Here is a 16,999-nt window from a genome sequence, read left to right on the forward strand (position 1 = left end):
GATGTAAACAATAGATTAATCTGTCAGTTCAGGAATGACAGCAGGTTTTACAACACAAAAGATTTGCTGTCAGGTGGAGCGTGTCAGCTGTTAAATGTAGCACTAGTCATTACCAACACTACATCTGTGGCTCCTCCACATGCCAAGGTGTCCTTGAGAAATATTGAACACTGAATTGCTCATTGCCTTTTGTATGTAATGAAAAAAATGAACATGCTTAGAAAAAAAGCATCTAATGTGATGCATCTAAATGATGTAAAGATTGTGGTTTTACCTTATTGATAAGATAGATTTGCTTCAAGAATTCATGGACTGAAGCTCTAATTCACCACTGGGATAACAAAGATGATACCCACATACATTTCAACACACCCTAATTTTAGAATTCTTCAAAAAATTTTATTGAACAAAAGTATTTCAATTCTCATCACGTTGTCGGTGATACAGTACCATAGTTGGATCTTAACGATTCATATATGCACCTCATCTTATTTTGAATATATACATACAGTGGAGACAAGAATTAAATAACAATGCTCAATAACATTCAGATATATCATATAAAAGCTGAGGACCCCATGATCAACACTTCCATTGGTAAACAAATGCACATAGCAAAAGAAAATAAACAGGAAAATGTTTGGTAGGACTAGAATTATTTTCATTATAATAAAGATGACATATATTTGGTTTCTTGACAGTGAAAGATGACTGTTATTAAAAATTGACTGTTGGTTAAGCCCCACCTGCCTCTGTTACTGTTGCTGTGACTGTCCAACGTTCCAGTCTTGCACAGTTTAAAATTGAAAGCAAATTTAAATTTTTACCAATTTCTTAAATAATCGGTCCTTGATTTCAGACATAAGTAGAACAAAAAAAAAGGGGGTTTCTTATTTTTAGGTTCTTGGTTTTGGAAAGGCTTGTAAAAAAAAAAGACACACTCCCTCTAAATCCTTTAGCTTTACATGTCTTGTATAGCTATTACTACCGTCCTTAGCTTGTCAGACCCGCTGTGCACAGCTACAAGTGGACAGTAGCTGTTTGGTAGGGGGGTTTAGTGAACAGTCAATAGCTGTTGCCGGACTGGTTTCGTGGTTTAATAACAAGTATTTCTAAATCATTTGCGATTGATAAATGTAGAGCTTAGGGCCACACCTTCCTAATTAGTTTACTTTTGGGGTCTTAGTAAATCACTAAATCACATATACCTTTTTGTGTAAATGACACTTTCCCTGCAAAATTCTCTGAAATCACAAGATATATTTATCTTTGACAAATACTACATTAGGAGAAGTACTTTTTTTAACTGCATTCATTCACAGGAGCTGGCGGAGATCAAGTGTATTTACTCGGAAAGTGTTACCAAAGAAGTTTTTTTTATTATTCTTCTTATTCTTCTTCAGTATTCTTGTGTACCTACAGACACATACTGAAGAACATGTTCAATGTGACACAATATAAAGCATGAGCATAGAGCTATGAATGAATGCCAAGTATGGTGAGTGCAGTGCAGACCTGGAGCCAGTATTATGGGTACAGGGTGGCACATTTGGTTACATTGATAAACATTCAAACTCTACAGGAATTCAGAGTTCCCCCCTATTGCATTAACACTCCCTCCACTGCCTTGGTAGAAGTACTACAGGAAGTATTGTATCCAGATTCTCAATAAGATAACTAATAATGACTGGGACTGTGGAGATGGAAACAAGGATTAATCTGAAAAAGAAACAAAAGACATAGATTCAAATGGGGAGAGAAGTCGTGTAGAGGAATGGCGAAAATTAGGAGAAAAAGGCAAGAGTGATTCTGGTCACTTTGTGAAGTCACTGTATGAAAGAGCAATGATTCGAACCTCCAAAGAGGAATTTAAATTAGATTTAACAAAAAGTCGACTCAGGAACAAGCATTTTAAAACAACAACAAATGAGCAAAATAAAACAATGGCCAGCAATATGACAGGACAACACCAGAGTAAGGTCCCTCAGAGGTTCGAGTCCTCTTTGAACTGTTTCTGTGTGGATTAAGAGCAATGGTGTAACCTACAATGTGCGTGGTAGTATATGGACATTATGTATGACATCAGAAGGAGAGCTCAACCCACAACAAGGCCTCAGGCGTTCTGTTTGCAGCAGATGTTGTCGCTGCATGTCAGCACATCCAGAATAGAGAGGCTTTTTATGCACTGTGCTGCACATGAAGGATGTGGCTGGGTAAGCGTTCTCCTAGTGCAGTCCTGGGGTTAACTGCTCAGCTGTAGAGCTGGAAAGAGTTTCACCTGGTCACCACTAGAGGGTGACCGATGAAACCTAGAGGAGTGACTGACGATCTGGACTTGGTACAGACGCCACAGCGAGAGGGTTCAGAGCTAAGGCTTGAGTTAAGACAGTTAGGGAGTGGCGTTAGTATTATGTGTGTATAGTGTGTATGAGAGAGTGTGTGTTTGTGTGTGTGTGTGCGATCCAGTGTAGGTGTGAGGATGTGTGAATCACAGCAGCGCTTTGACCAGGTACAGCTTCTCTCCATGTTCGCTGGTAAAGATGGGGGCTTTCTTGTAGTGCTCCACTAGTTCATCCATGGAGTTGAACCTGCGCTGGCCGATACAGTACACTCCCTCTGACAGCTGCACTTTAAAGTGCTTATTCTTACCCACTGCCTTCAGAGACACAGAGAAATCACTGGGCTGGAAAACAAAGAGAGAAAGAGTTGTTGATACGGTTAGAAATATAAGAGTGTGACAGGAAAACGAATCATCTGCTGCTTTACGCCAGCAGGTGGCAGTATATTCTCACATTTAAAAATCTGGGCCAACATTTTTCAAACTGCTGCATGTGAAATTTTGGTCTTCAATGAAAGAAAAGTAAAATTCCTTCACTTTTATTGCTAGTTGCAGAACTTGAGATCTCTGAAGACGTTAAAGAGAAAACCCTTAATGGCTGCCGCAAGGTCAGCACCTTTTTATCATCATGGCATTAGCCATGAGAAAAATAAGTCTGAAACAATACATGTAATCTATAATGTTATATTATTATCTTTTTACTATTATTTGAAGCTGCTGCTTTCACAGAAATTATAAACTGAGCTGATTTAAAGACTTGATCACGTAATCAACATAAAAATCTTCTTTTTTAATTATTGATTCTTTTTGTTTTTAAAGAAAAATAAATTCTCTGGCTCCAGTTTTTCCAATGTGACGATTTGCTGCTTTTCCCTGTTTTATATAATTGAAAACTGACAATGTTTAGGCTTCAGACAGTTGGTCAAACAAAACAAGGCATGTGATGTCCCCTTGCCCTGCAGGCAAAATGATTAATAGAGAAGATTATCAGCCAAGGAATTGATAATGAAAATAATCACTTGTTAGGAATTTGTTGTTAGGAAGAGCCATCTGTAGGTTGAATAATTGTGTCTGATTGGCTGTTCCTGCTCTGAGCATTTGTCCGCAATCATGTGATGACTTCAGCATTTCTCTAAAAGGTATTGTGGTAAGTAGGAATGAGTCACTTAATAAATATGTAATATTCTTTACCATTCTTTAATATCCCTTTTAGCAAAAACATTTTAATTTTAACTTGGCTATTTATCAAACTTCTAATAATCTTAAGTAATAAATACTGGTCAACATGCAAAAAAGTCATTTGTAACTTTGGAAATATATTTCCAAACCCCATTACTCTATCTGTTAGCATTTTTTGAAATCTCCTCTTCTTCCTTTTTCTCTCAGCTCTGTCATGACTTCATCTTGCAGACTCACCGATGACTCGCTGTCTCGTATGAGGAAGTCTCCCTCTTCTCCCCTCTCGTTGAGTATACACTCGGCCTGGTGTCTCGTGATGTTGCCGTAGTACCAGTCCCTCCCAGCGAACTTCCCTGAGCGTGCCGGTGCCACGAAGCGGTTCTGTGGGGAGCTCGACGTAGAGGGGGGCAGGCCGGGCCGCTCGTCCAGCACCATCACATAGTTTTTAGGTACCAGGCCCACCATGCCACGTGAGTTCTTACACCTCCACCACTCTGGGTCGTTCTCAGGCTTCTCCACCACCTCCATGACCTCTCCCTTCTCAAAGTTCAGCTCCTCCTCTGTTACAGAGCTGAAGGGGTAGAGCGTTTGAACCAGGTGGAGCACTCCACCGCGGCCGCCTGCACGCCCATTGGCCAACAAAGTCCCTTGAGATCCTCCATGGTAGCCTCGTGAGGAATCTCCCTCTCCTCTGTCATCTGCTCCTCCGAGCTCCTCCTGGACATAATTGGAGGGAAACCAGCCCACGCGTCCCGCCTGGCTGCCCCGCCACCAGCCGTCACTACACTTCTCCATCACGATGACCATGGAGCCCTTGACCAGGGACAGCTCGTCTTCCCTCTCTGGCATGTAGGCAAACTTGACCACAGCGGGGATGTTGAGGTCATAGATTCTCTCGGCAGCTCCTCCTCCTACCCCTCCACCCCCGCTGCCATTGGAGGGGTACTCTGTGTCTGAGCTTGGCGTCGGCGAAGCATCACGGGCGCTTGTCTTCCTCTTAGTTTTTCCCAAACCTGCAGCATGAAGAGAAGCAGAAGAGAATGGTCACAGATAGAAACAGAGCAGTAAAGCCTGCCTGTGTTTTAAACAGTTGGCACATTTATTCATCTCTTTGGCCCATAAATTAACCTGCATTATTTGACGTTTTTGGAAACTTTAGGGCAATGCAACCGTGACATATTATCACCTTGTTGTTGCTGTGGCTAATTCGTCAGCAAAAAGTAAATCTACATTCACTTGGAGTTGTGTTTGCCTTCATGATGCATCCAATATTCACTCCTTTCAGCTTTGTTTTGCTCTCAGCTAATTTTTGAGGAAAATAAATGTTCCACTGTGCTCAGCAGCTAGTTGCTAACTTTGTGTGTCTGCTGTTTGGTGCTGTGCAAGTAGTGAGCAGCAGGCTTATCAGAGCTTTTTCCACTGAAAACCTGCTACCTGCTAACCACTGCCTCTGTAAACAATGGTGACCACAACGGAGACAGTTAAGCTGCAAGCCGTGAAATCAAAACAAAGAGCTGAAAGACGTTAAACTGCTCTTGAGAAGTTGAGAAGAACTGCAGAGCCGGGTGATAATTGTCTGTGGGTTCATCACTACACGTGACCCCTTTAACATACAAGAAGTCATTTGATTAACTGTTAACATAAAACTATTGATTATAACAGCTTTAAGCTTTACACACAATCCAAACACTTTTGCATGTTGGCAACAAAACAGCAGTGAGAGGCTGTGGTGACGACGATTCAGATTTTAGAAAGCAGGGAAAGGCCTGAGCTCCACGGGGAGGGGAGGCAGTTAAGGTCAGCAGGACACTAATTGAGGCAGCAAATTGCACTCATGGGCCTTGAGAAGGACAAAAAAAAAAAAACCTACTTTCGAAGTAAAGGATACAGAATCTCAGAATGTCTTATGGGAAACCTCAGTGGTTTAAGACTGATCGATACTCCAGATAATAGAATTAACACAGAGGTGCACGCATCCACTTGCACTGAGAGCCCCGTGTCCTTTTACTCAAAACCAATGAAATCAAAGCTCATTATCTACTTGGTATTCTGTCGACACATCTACACATCGTATTCACATCTATACTAATCAAAAGGCTGAAAATAGGTGGTGTAGACAGGGAATGAAAAGTGGAGCAGGCACCATGGGCTTGATAATGACAGGCATATCCAGGATCAAAGTTGTCTCCTGTCTTACCTGTCTCTGACTTTTCCATTCATGTACTTTCAAAGACGAGACTTTAAACATGTGTTTGAACACTTCAATAAGACCTTAAGTTTCTAAAGTCTCTCAGCTGAACATAACCAAGGAGGTCTCCTCTTCAAATTCCTGTTAAAATAATAATGATACAATATGCAGTTGACAACATTTAAACCGTTTACTTGACAGTTGAGGCTGGTGTCAGCATATGCTCAAGTGTGCTACTAATGACTGAAGTGAGTTTCCTGACAGCTAATCGCCCAGTTTGTGCCACAGAGCCTGCTGAAATGCCACAGAAATGTCACTGCTGAGTAGTACATTTACATTGTTTGGAAAATTGCTGGGTTCACACTGGGTAGCATGAAACTTGTTGGCAGAAAGAGGAGGAGGATGAGGAGGAGGAGGAGAGTGGTGAAGAAAGACAAGGGGTCCCTTGGCAGCTGTTTCTCACACAAACAGTAGACCAAGCACATCAGAGACCACAGCTGACAAAAATGCCAAGAGGAGGGATGAGACAGGAATAACAAGCAGATCATGTTTATGGATAGCAGTGTGTATCCTCTATATCTGATCGCTGTGTCTATGTGTGAGAGGATTCCACATCTCCTGGCTGTAAGCCAAAGACAAAGGTTGACTCCTGGGTCTACTTCAGGTAGTCCCTCAGGAAGAATAAAATAGACTGTCGCTGCCATGGGGTAGAGAGGAGAAACACACACTTCCTTTGAGCTAAGCAAAAACACTTTAATGCACACAGACACGCACGCGCGCACACACACACACCTTTCTTCTTTACTCATTTCCACTTCAAGGCACTGGCCTGCTGGTTATAGCAGCAGCGGGCTATATTCTCTCCTCCCACACATTCACTCCCAACCTCCACCTACCTCTTCATCTTGTGGAAGGAGACTAGACTTTCAAGCCCAGAGGACTTCAACTCAGAGGGAAGCGAAGTTGATGAAAGCCTCGATGACTGCATGTTGCAGCATATTGCTTCACTCTCTAGCTTACAGTGGAGGGCAGTGTGAAAGTTACTGTATAAAATGAGTCCACACAATACCAAACCACCCACCAGACACATTTAAGTGTGTGCAGTAATGAAAAAGCACAACCTGGCCCTCAAATAAAGCATTAGCACCGTGTCAGCGAGTGCTATGATTTAAAAGAGAACTCTGAGTAAATCAAAGCCCTTTAAATAAATCTAAGAGTGATGCTCTGTTCAATATTCTGAAAGTGCCACAAGCTCTTTAATGCATAACTGTGTAAAACCAGTAAAACCATGAAGAGACAAATGACAATATTTGCCGGTGATACCAGTGCTTACATTGGAATAAAAAACAGAATTAGTACACTGTTAAATTAAACTGTTTACAGTGGAGATGCAGATAAACAAGACTGAGGCTGAGGATTGCAAAGGTGTGCAGGCTTCCCTAAACCTCAGCAGCCAGAATGCGCAGAATGCATCAGATCAGAATGGACAATGCTGGGAGCTTAAGAGTCTATGGCCATGCAAGCGTTCAGTGAGGCCGTGCTATGGCACAGCCATGCTTTGAGCTAAATGCTAACATGCTCACAATTATAATGCTAACATGCTGATGTTTAGAGCTCATCCTGTGGTTCACAATTTACTTTAGTGTGTTGGCATGCTAATATTTGCTAATTTGCACTAAACACAATTCATCCAACAGTTGAGTTGAGAGATTTCACTCAAAACCAGCGTCATGGTACAACACATGTCTGTACAAAATCTTATGGAAATCTGTCAAACAGTTGTTGAGGTATCTCAGTCTGGACCAAAGTGGTGGACCGACTCAAAGCTTGAGAAGGGGGTTTGACATGCAACAAAGGTCTCGTGTTGGAATCAAATGATGGACGTGTGGTTTTATATCCTGTATTCATCTAGACCATGAGGCCACCAGAACACTCCACAAATCCCCAATACCAGCCAGGTTCTGTATAGACCTTTCACAGACAGAGGATTTGGGAGGCTCTACCAGAAATTTAAGCCCTTATTAGAAGCTTTCTGACTGAACTACTGTAGACCACATATGTGCTTCACACAGCAGCCTGTTGGAGCTGGAAATGAGGCTATTTCACTGAACACTTACAATAACTATGTTCATTAGAAAGTACTGAGTAAAAGTGATGGCAGGTATGTCACACTTGACATGGGGACAGGACAAAGTGCTTCAGACAGCCCCACATTCACCTACACACACTCACACACTGATTTGCAGCAGAGCTGCCATGTAAAAACTCGGGTGGACAGAAATCTAGCTTGCCGATGTTCTACCAATGAGTACTGGCCCAGTTTCAGTAATGAGCAGGACCTTTGCTGAATTCTTTTGCCCATCACTGTTTTTATTTCCTGTGAGAGGAAACTGGGACACAAAGCAGCATGCAGCCATTTACAATTCAATTCTGCCTGGATGGATGTCGATGATACAACCACATTAAAGCACAGTAAATGAGGAGGAAAAGCTGGAGATAACACTAGTCACAGAGTATCTGCAAGGTCTATAATCACAATGACAACTTACTGAAGAGCTGGAAAAGAGAGAAAAAGAGCCAGAGACTATAGAGAGGATGAAGTAATCACGCTCTCAGCCAATCACATTCTCTATTCAAGTGTGTGAGTAAGTTCCATTAGCCCCTGACCTCACCTATTGCTCATCACCTCGTCATGAAAATGTTCTCGCCTATTGGATTTGCCCAGGCTTTTAACACTAAAGAGCTACTGGCTGGAAGCAAACTACTTAGACTGAAATGGAACTAGGCCATAATGTTGTAGTCGATATGTAACACAGTGGGGGCAGAGGGGTAATCCATCATTTCAGTACAACCATTAGGCTGCTGATTTCTCCACTAATCAATCTACTGATCATAGAAAAGCAGAGGCCTACAGTGATAGAGACAGGGTCTGATAGGAACAGTATTGAAGTAGGGGGGTGGAGGGGAGATACATGTTGTCTCTGCACACAATGAACCCTGGTGAGGGTGACAGTGGCAGGCTGTGCCATGCTGGCCCATATAAAGCTGCAGTTTCCCTGAGGGCTGGTATCCACAGAGCCGAGAGGAATCAGCGTATCAGAACATCAGAACTAAATATGGCTGCCTTTCTATTTTTATTTCAATCTCACTTCTTGACCATTCTTTCTTTTGTTAGAATTTCTACCAGATGTTTCTATTTCTCCCCATATCCCCCTCTCTCTCTCTCTCTCTCTCTCTCTCTCTCTCTCTCCACCACCCAGACACAAAGTTAGAACTCAAGCTAAAACTGTCAAAACAGATTCATCTGTGCGCCGCTCCGCCTCCCGCTCTTTGTCTACCAAAAGAAAGTGGAGCAAACGCATTATTTTTTGATTAATTCCTACACTCTTGACTTGAGCTGTATACCAACACATCCAAGTTAAGCACAAATCTATAACGGACGTCATCTCATTTTCTCGAGGCCGCTGTCTGGCCACCATATCTGTAGCATCTGTACTCTGACTGCAGAAAGGCACCAGCTCTGTGGGTGATTAGGAGCTTCAGTAGCCCAAATAATTGTGTGCGCTTATCTCAAAATCCCAAACGTTAAAAATAAATTAGATCACATGCAATTTGAAAGCATGATATCTGCTTATGAGTTATTTTGTCTCACTATCAGTCATCATAAATTAAGTCATGATGCCCGAGTTCCATGACAGGATTTGTAGTTGAAGCTCGGAGGCAACATTTTCCTCCACGCAGCTGTATCAAAGAGCGCACTGGTAAATATCAAAAAATATCAAAATACCAACAGAGAACATAATTGTGTTGGTAAAAGGTTAAAGCTGCTGCTCACTGTCATGTGGCAGAGCTTGTGTGTCACACTCTCATACCACCACTGCAAAGCTCTGTCTTTAAGCACAGAGTTAGTCAGTAAGTATAAGCCACATTATTACCACTACTAACTAAGTGTCTTGGTTGTTATTGGGCTAACATGCATGTTCAGATCATCCGCAGACTAAATTTAGTACGGCTGATGAAGAGGGAGTTTATGCGTTCAGATCACTTTTGGACTGAAGATGATGTGTGTATTAATTAACTGATCATACAATGTTCAAAACTTTTTATTTTTTTGAACAATCTTCAGTGATATAGAAACAGTTCAGTCGATACTCAGTTGAGACGTTCAGAAAATGTTGTTCTGTGACATGCTGCATAGTTATGTTTAAACATGCATCAAATGTGTATTCTGTGTTTCCCTGAAGTTACATGCTGATCCTGTTTTACTAGTCGATTGTGACAGAAGAAAAGAAAAAAACAAAAAGCTTTGACACAGAGTGTTGTCCTTTCTGTACTTCAATTGTAAAATGAAGGAGGGGCCTTTCTATATGATAGGCTACTTGGTGCATATGAAAGCAATTTCTTTGATGTAACTTTTTATGTTTTATAGATCCTATTTATTTTTTACAGCTGGCTCTAAAAGAAATGAAAGCCATCTCTCTTTTGAGTAGCTTATCAAAAGCCTGTTCCATGTTTTTGGTCTTGCCCAATTTGAGAGGAGTATAAATATCTCTCCCCCTAGATCCACCAAAAGTGCATTCTATATGTTGGTAGCTATGGCTACAGACACAGTCTAATATATTCAAGTCATGACTGGGGACTGAGAGACCGTGTGCTGACAGCTGAGAGCAACGCCATTTCAGCAGGATCCCTGGAGTGCAGTGACAGCTCCCGGGGAGGACAGAAAAGTCAGACTAACACACATGCGTGAACACAAACTGACCACTGCTTATGACCACATCTTATCATCGCCACCAGGGAGCACAAACTACCGAAAAGGAAAAGCAGAGATTTTCCACTTTCACTGAAAATAATCATTGACAACACTCGGGCGACCTTTCTCTTTTAAATGGCGTGAAACCAAATTCCTCTTACCCAGTGTGTCTTTGATGTTCTTCACCAGCGAACCTTTCTTCAGGCTGTTCTTGCGTTCGACGTAGTTCGATGGCACATACCCCGTTTGGTTGGCGGCGTTGCGAACGCGCCACCAGGTCTTTGAGTCGTCTAGGAGGAAGAGACGCTCATTTTTACGGATGTCAAGTTCCTGGTCTTGCTGGGCCGTGTAGTCCCACTTGGCTACAACAATCACCTCCTCTGTCATCTTTCATGGAGTCCCCCTGTGGAGAAGAAGGGGACTTGAGTCAGCCAAGGAGTATGACATCTCACACACTGCCACACAGAGCCACACACAGCAGCTTCAATTATTAGTGTCAAAAAAAGAAGTGACATATTGACAGCCACTGGTAGACTTTAACACATCATCATCAACAGGAGGCTGATCGGTTGATTATAGGTAATTGAATGCATTAATGATTAATTGATTATTGGGAAATACTTAGTTTGATGATTCACATTTTAAAAAGATACAAACCAGAACGCTGTTCTCTGGTTCCTAAGTAACTGTGGATCTATTGTGCTAAATTATTAACAGTGACAGGTATTAACACTGGATCAAAACATACCTATTATAAGACATTAATATATTTGAGTACATGTATTATTATTTCTAATGTAATGTGAAGTGTGTGTGCGTGTGTGTGTGTGTGTAAGGCTCAGTGTTGCTGTGACAAGTGACAAGTCATTACAAAATAATCCATATCCATCCATGCACACAATTTTTAAACTGCTTATCCCGGCTCACAGTGAGCATTAGGCAGGATTCACCCTGGACAGGTTGCCAGTTTATCACAAGGCTAAATTACATAACCAAGCCAAATATGAGTTTAAGGTTAGTGGTAATATTCAGCGCCTTGACTGGCACTAACATTGATAATTCCTTGGATGAAGATTATGGCAAAATCTCAAATTGCTGCTGAGCACATGATCACCCCTCTGTGAAACTGAAGAGGAGGACAGAGCTGGAAACGTGACAAAGCGCACAGGTTTTAGGACGGTAGCAGCACTGTTGCTATAAAATGCAACATTCAGCCTCAAAAAAGCACATCTGAGAAAGGTTCTGTGGTAGAGAGCGGCACAAACACACAAAATCAATTTATGTGTTCATTCTGCAATACTTTCTGTCTCTCACGCACGAACGCACAAACACACACACATACGCAAAGCCTTGCCTATTAGTTTTTTTTTTAGACAGAGTGAGCAATTGCATGCTCTATTTCACCAGGCCTTAGGTGAGGTGATTTGACATGAGTTTGCTGGACCCCCTTAACTGCTGAGAAATTACGTGTAGCCGTTTAGGAGACAGCCGAATGGGAAATTGACTGTTTGGGAATATGCATGACGGGATTGGGAAAGTTTGATTTAATTTAGTTTATTCCTATTCTACAAAAACCTGTTCTGTGATAAAAGGCGTCGCATGGTATGAGAACCATCCGAGCAATCCAGTTTATATTTAGCTCAGTCTGCAGCTGGAAACAAGATTACTGGAATAAATAAAGGAAGAAAAAATGGTGCAGATAAAAAAAAAAATTGGGTGAATTCAAAGACAGAATATAGAGTCATGTTGTAAAGCTTTTAATGTGGGCAATTGTTCAGCCTGAATAATCAAATAAAACTGTCTATTTCATATCTCATCTCATGTAATGAGTAGCTATTGTGGGATGATCTGATTTATATCAGCTATTCCCTCCAGGAGCCAAAAGTGACAGTCACATATGCTCTACAACCCAACAGACCATATAGAGCTGTTCAATAATGCTAACAGGTTAGGTCATTTATACATAATATATACTATGTTTTACGAGTGGAAACCCCTGCTGAGTCAAACAGAGTAAAACAGAAAAGCAGTACTGATAATTGTGAGCATCACAAAGCATGTTTTCATGCATATTTAGTATATGTGCACAACAGTACTGCGACAAGACACAAGGACTGAAAACAACCAGCTCACATTTAAAATGCAGGGTGATTGTATATTCTCTTAGTCGTATTGTCGTTTATATTTTATTCTTTGAGAGGACACAGCACAGATAAAGGGTAGCCACAAAAGAGAGTTATGACTCATGGGAAGTGTAGCTGCACAAATTAGAGCATGTAAAAAGATTCCATTACTGGTGGAAAGATTGATATCTTCTGTGTAGGCAACATTTTATGAAATGCAAATGGCAACACTCAAAAGTGCTGGTTTTTTCAACTGAAGATATTTATTTCCACTTCAATTAGGCCACAACCACAGAGACAGTGCAGCCATTACTGAATATATCCTTACAGTTACAGTCACAAACAAAAGCAGGGTTGTGTGCCACTGCATGAGAGTGTCTAACACTGACATTTTTCATCTCTATCCCAAGCAAAAAAAAAAATTAAAAATTCAAGTGCAACAGTTTGCATAGAGTAAAGAATTGCACTTGTGAATGTGCCTCTGCTTGCCGTCACTAAAGCTGTCAAACTGCATTTCTTCACAGGCCAGGACAGGGACAGTAGAGGAGGCGGAGGAAGAGGCGCTTGCGCAACACTAAGTGAGTTTATGTCAAGTTCACCATAAGTTAAGTTACTCAAATTTCTGGGATGTGACAACTTTTTACTGCAGCAGAATGAAGATGTTCAACATCCAGGAAGAGAGAGAGAGAAAAAATAAAAAATAAAAAGACACAGCAGCTGTGTCTTTTTATTCTCTGGAGAACGCGGGAAATAGAAATGGAAGGACAGATTTATGACAAGATGAGGGATGATGACGTCAACTCTTCCTAGAGACAGGAGGTATGTGAGCGTGCTGAAGCCTCTATCCGCCTCAGGCCACAGCTGCTGGATTAGACCAGGCTACTTCTTTCCTTTCATTTTTATAGCATTTATTCCTCCTGGTGTGGACGGCTGGATGAGAAAATCTGATGAAGCCTGTTGGGAATATGCTCCATGGTGTTTGAGATATTGAAACCCAAAGCAGCTCAGAAATGCTCAACGGTATTGAGGTCGCTTTCACACCTGTAGTGTGGTTCAGTTGGTTTGGACCAACAGGTGATGTTAATGAACCGATATATTGTTATCCAATGTTTTAACTCCCAAATATCAATATCAGGATCGGCCTCACGAGTCTAATCGAACTGAATCAAACGGCTCCTGCTGCTTAAACCTAAGCAACAGGTTCAGTGTAAAAGGCACCTAAAAATAGTCTCACTACACAACAAACCCCTCTATAATCCCTCTACCTTAGAGTCATTTCATTCCACTTGTGACTCCATGTAAATTGGCTGAATAATGCCTTACCTCCCACCCTAGCACGAGTGCTTCGCCTCCCCTCATCCATGATACCAATTTCTCTGTCTCCCTGGCAACCTTGTCCATTAGGCAGAGTGATGGGATTGCCACTCCAAGTCAAGTTGATCCTCCTCTATGGGCAATCATGTATGTCAGAGTGGCAGCTATACCATTGCTCATTCAGATGCCTGCAAACGTGCCGTCACTCTCGACATGCCAATGAAATCCCTGAGGCCAGTTTATAGAGAAATGCTGTTTTAAGCCATTGGTGCTTCAGTCAACTGTGGGTAAAAACTTTTTTGATACACTTGTCATTTAATCAGAGCCTTTATCTCAGTTTCCTTGATATGTTTAATAAAACAGACAGGTGGTTTGACAAAAGCTGCTTGTTCCTGTGATAGTGCATACAAATATACACAACAGAAAACAAACAGATTTGGGAGAGTGTTGGGTTTAAAAAGGAAAAAGCCTGAGAGCTCATGCTCCTTGTGACCTCCCCATTCCTCTGCTGAGAGAGTTAAAAGAGGGAAGATGAGCGACAGACTGCTGAGCTGGGCTTCACCAGCACTTCACAACTCCCTTCACTGAGGGGGGAACGCTCAGAGGCTCTTTCAACACTACACAAAGAGAAAGGGAAAGTAAAAGAGGATTATAAAAAAAAAAAAAAAAAAAAAAACGAGGGGGATGTTTAAAGAAACGTCTGGCAGAGCTTTCTCTGTTTGGCATTCAGGTCAAAGACAGCCAGGATTCAGCCAATGAGAGGACATTTCCACCTCCCCCCTCCACTCCACACTGTTTGTGGTAGTTGCTTCTCACAGGAAGGAGGACTGTTTTACTCCCTACTGGCAATCAGTGTCTGAAACATTTGGAGTGAAGTACACAGGCTGAAACATGAGAAAAGCAGAGTCAGTGGTACAGCCACTGTGGACAAGATTCTGTGATTTTAAGAGGCCTAATCTTCTCTTCACAGAATGAATTGTGCGAAACATAAAAAACAGACCAGAGCAGAGTTAGATGCCTTTCACATGCAGTCAATGTTAACAATGTTTTCCTCATGTATTGCTGCTGATGCCACATTTTCCCCTTAGGTCACTAACAGAGCTAAAAAACAGAGTTACAGTTATACTGTGAAGCAGGCAATATTTTACAACTCCAGCAAGCTCTCAATCTGTCACTTATATACATATAGTTCATTTTCTGTCTCAGTCTTACACTCACAGACCCTAAACTGAGGGTGTGGTATATAACATGAGCTCCTCCGACTCCCTGTGATGAGGTTGGTGGTTGCTCTTCTTCAGTTTCAGGGAAGGAAAAAGGTGCCATACACATGGATGCCATCGAAATGATTAAAAAAAAAAAAAAAAAAAATCCCAAAACTCAAACCACTCAAAGACAGCTCAACTACAACACTGAGAGGGTTCCTTGCCGTCGTCTTAAAAATAGGACTGAGAAGAAAGGCACCCTCAGACCACACACTCATCCCAGAGACAGGGCTGCTATCACCAAACCATATGACACATTGAAGACAGAGGAGGCTTCTTTTTCAAACTCAAATGTTCCAAGCTGTGATACAAAGCACAGAGGGCAAATATGGCCAAGTAAAGCAATAATATCCCTGAAAAGCTGAGCTGTTTTATGATGATTACAGTCAGTCTGAGCAGCAGACTGAGATATATATATTAAACGTAATAAATACACAATAACAACGACATGTAATAAACATAAGTATCCAAAACCAATGGCAAGTAAATGACGGTGCTCCAGCAAGTAGTATTCCACATCCGTAGAGTTGGGAGACAAATTAAAAACAAGATCAAAGCAGCAGAGGCTAAAATATCTTAACTTTTAGTACCTTTTAAAAGCCTCAAAAACCCTGGACTAACTCAAGATATTAATGATGACACAATCAGGGTTGTTTTCTCAGACTTTAAAAGGTTGCCTCCAGAGCCACAAAATACATTATACAGTACATCTTTACGCGTTAAATTGATGGGAGTGTCCCTTTAAAGTGGCAGTCTCAAAGATTTTCATTTAATAGCTTGTGTTAAATCACTATTGATCACTGAATGAGATGATAAGCGATTGAGCCTACGGCTACTGATGAAAGTAATGCATTATTTATATACATGCAGTATTACAAACTGGGTGTCTGCGGTGACAGTGGAAAAAAGGCTGTATTAGATGGCTGCTAATGCAAACTGAACACTTCCTCCACATTGTTTGACCATGGCTCAGTTAGCAGGAAGTAATGGAAGAAGGAGCAGCAGCCATAGTGAGCCGTTAGATGAAGAGCTGCAGGCGACAGGCTGCACACCTCCAACGTCTCGTCCAGGTAACAAGCTCCTTTCACTGTGCCCTGCTGTTCACAGACTCATGTCGTGTGATAGAAAAATCAGGGTTGCTCAAAGAATGATGGGAAAAGGCCAATTATTGCCTGACATCTTTATCAAAACAACAGTGTGTTTAGCTGCTCCCACACTTCTGTACTTGTACAGCATCATTTAAGTTGAGAACTTCTCTTTTGTAAAAAAAAAAAAAAACAAAAAAAAAAAAAAAAAAAAACATATGTCTATTTCCCAAAGAAAATTATGAAAAAAAAAAAACGTACCATTTTGGTATTGGTGGCTCAACTCAACACGACAATCTGACACAATACCGAGCCCTAGTGCTATGCAGCAAACCCAAACTTGTGCATGTATTTTTAAGTTTTGATAATCAATTTATCGTTCAACTAATTTTTCAAGCAAAAAGTATATAGAGAAATGTTTGCCACTGAAGCAGCAACAAAAACTGCTTTAAATCTGCCTAAATGAATTATGACAGAAATGTTGAAACCCCCCCCCCCCCAACCTCTCTTTACAAGCAATTTTCACATGTCACTTTCATTTTGTGTCATTACTTCAGCCCTCCTCTCCTGAGCAGAGCCAACATTGTTGAGCGAGTCTCCATGACAACAGTCACTGGGTGGTCCCAGTTTCACTGACAGGGGCGTTCCCCAAAGAATCTGACTTTTATCCCTCCACTCTTCGATTTTCGATATTTCTTTACAAAGGATCAACTTTCATTCAACACAAAGGCGAATGTGGGCTCAGCACCCACAGAGT

The 16,999-nt window shown here is 41.5% G+C and overlaps 1 protein-coding gene across 2 annotated transcripts in view; it reads right to left on the minus strand.

Moving 5' to 3' along the window:
* Positions 1–228: 228 nt before the first annotated feature.
* nck2 (NCK adaptor protein 2) overlaps positions 229–16,999 on the minus strand; it is a 34,672-nt gene continuing 17,901 nt past the window's right edge. For both annotated transcript variants that reach the window (XM_022741232.1, XM_022741233.1), the window contains exons 2-4: positions 10,620–10,861; positions 3,755–4,530; positions 229–2,683 (exon numbers count right to left, since the gene is read on the minus strand). In XM_022741232.1, coding sequence (XP_022596953.1) covers positions 2,489–2,683; positions 3,755–4,530; positions 10,620–10,845 — 1,197 coding nt within the window. In that variant the 5' untranslated portion in view covers positions 10,846–10,861 and the 3' untranslated portion in view covers positions 229–2,488. The remainder of the gene's footprint in view (positions 2,684–3,754; positions 4,531–10,619; positions 10,862–16,999) is intronic.

This window comes from Seriola dumerili, unplaced genomic scaffold (genome assembly GCF_002260705.1).
Source record: "Seriola dumerili isolate Sdu_G_001 unplaced genomic scaffold, Sdu_1.0 BDQW01000052.1, whole genome shotgun sequence".
NCBI classification, from domain to species: domain Eukaryota; kingdom Metazoa; phylum Chordata; class Actinopteri; order Carangiformes; family Carangidae; genus Seriola; species Seriola dumerili.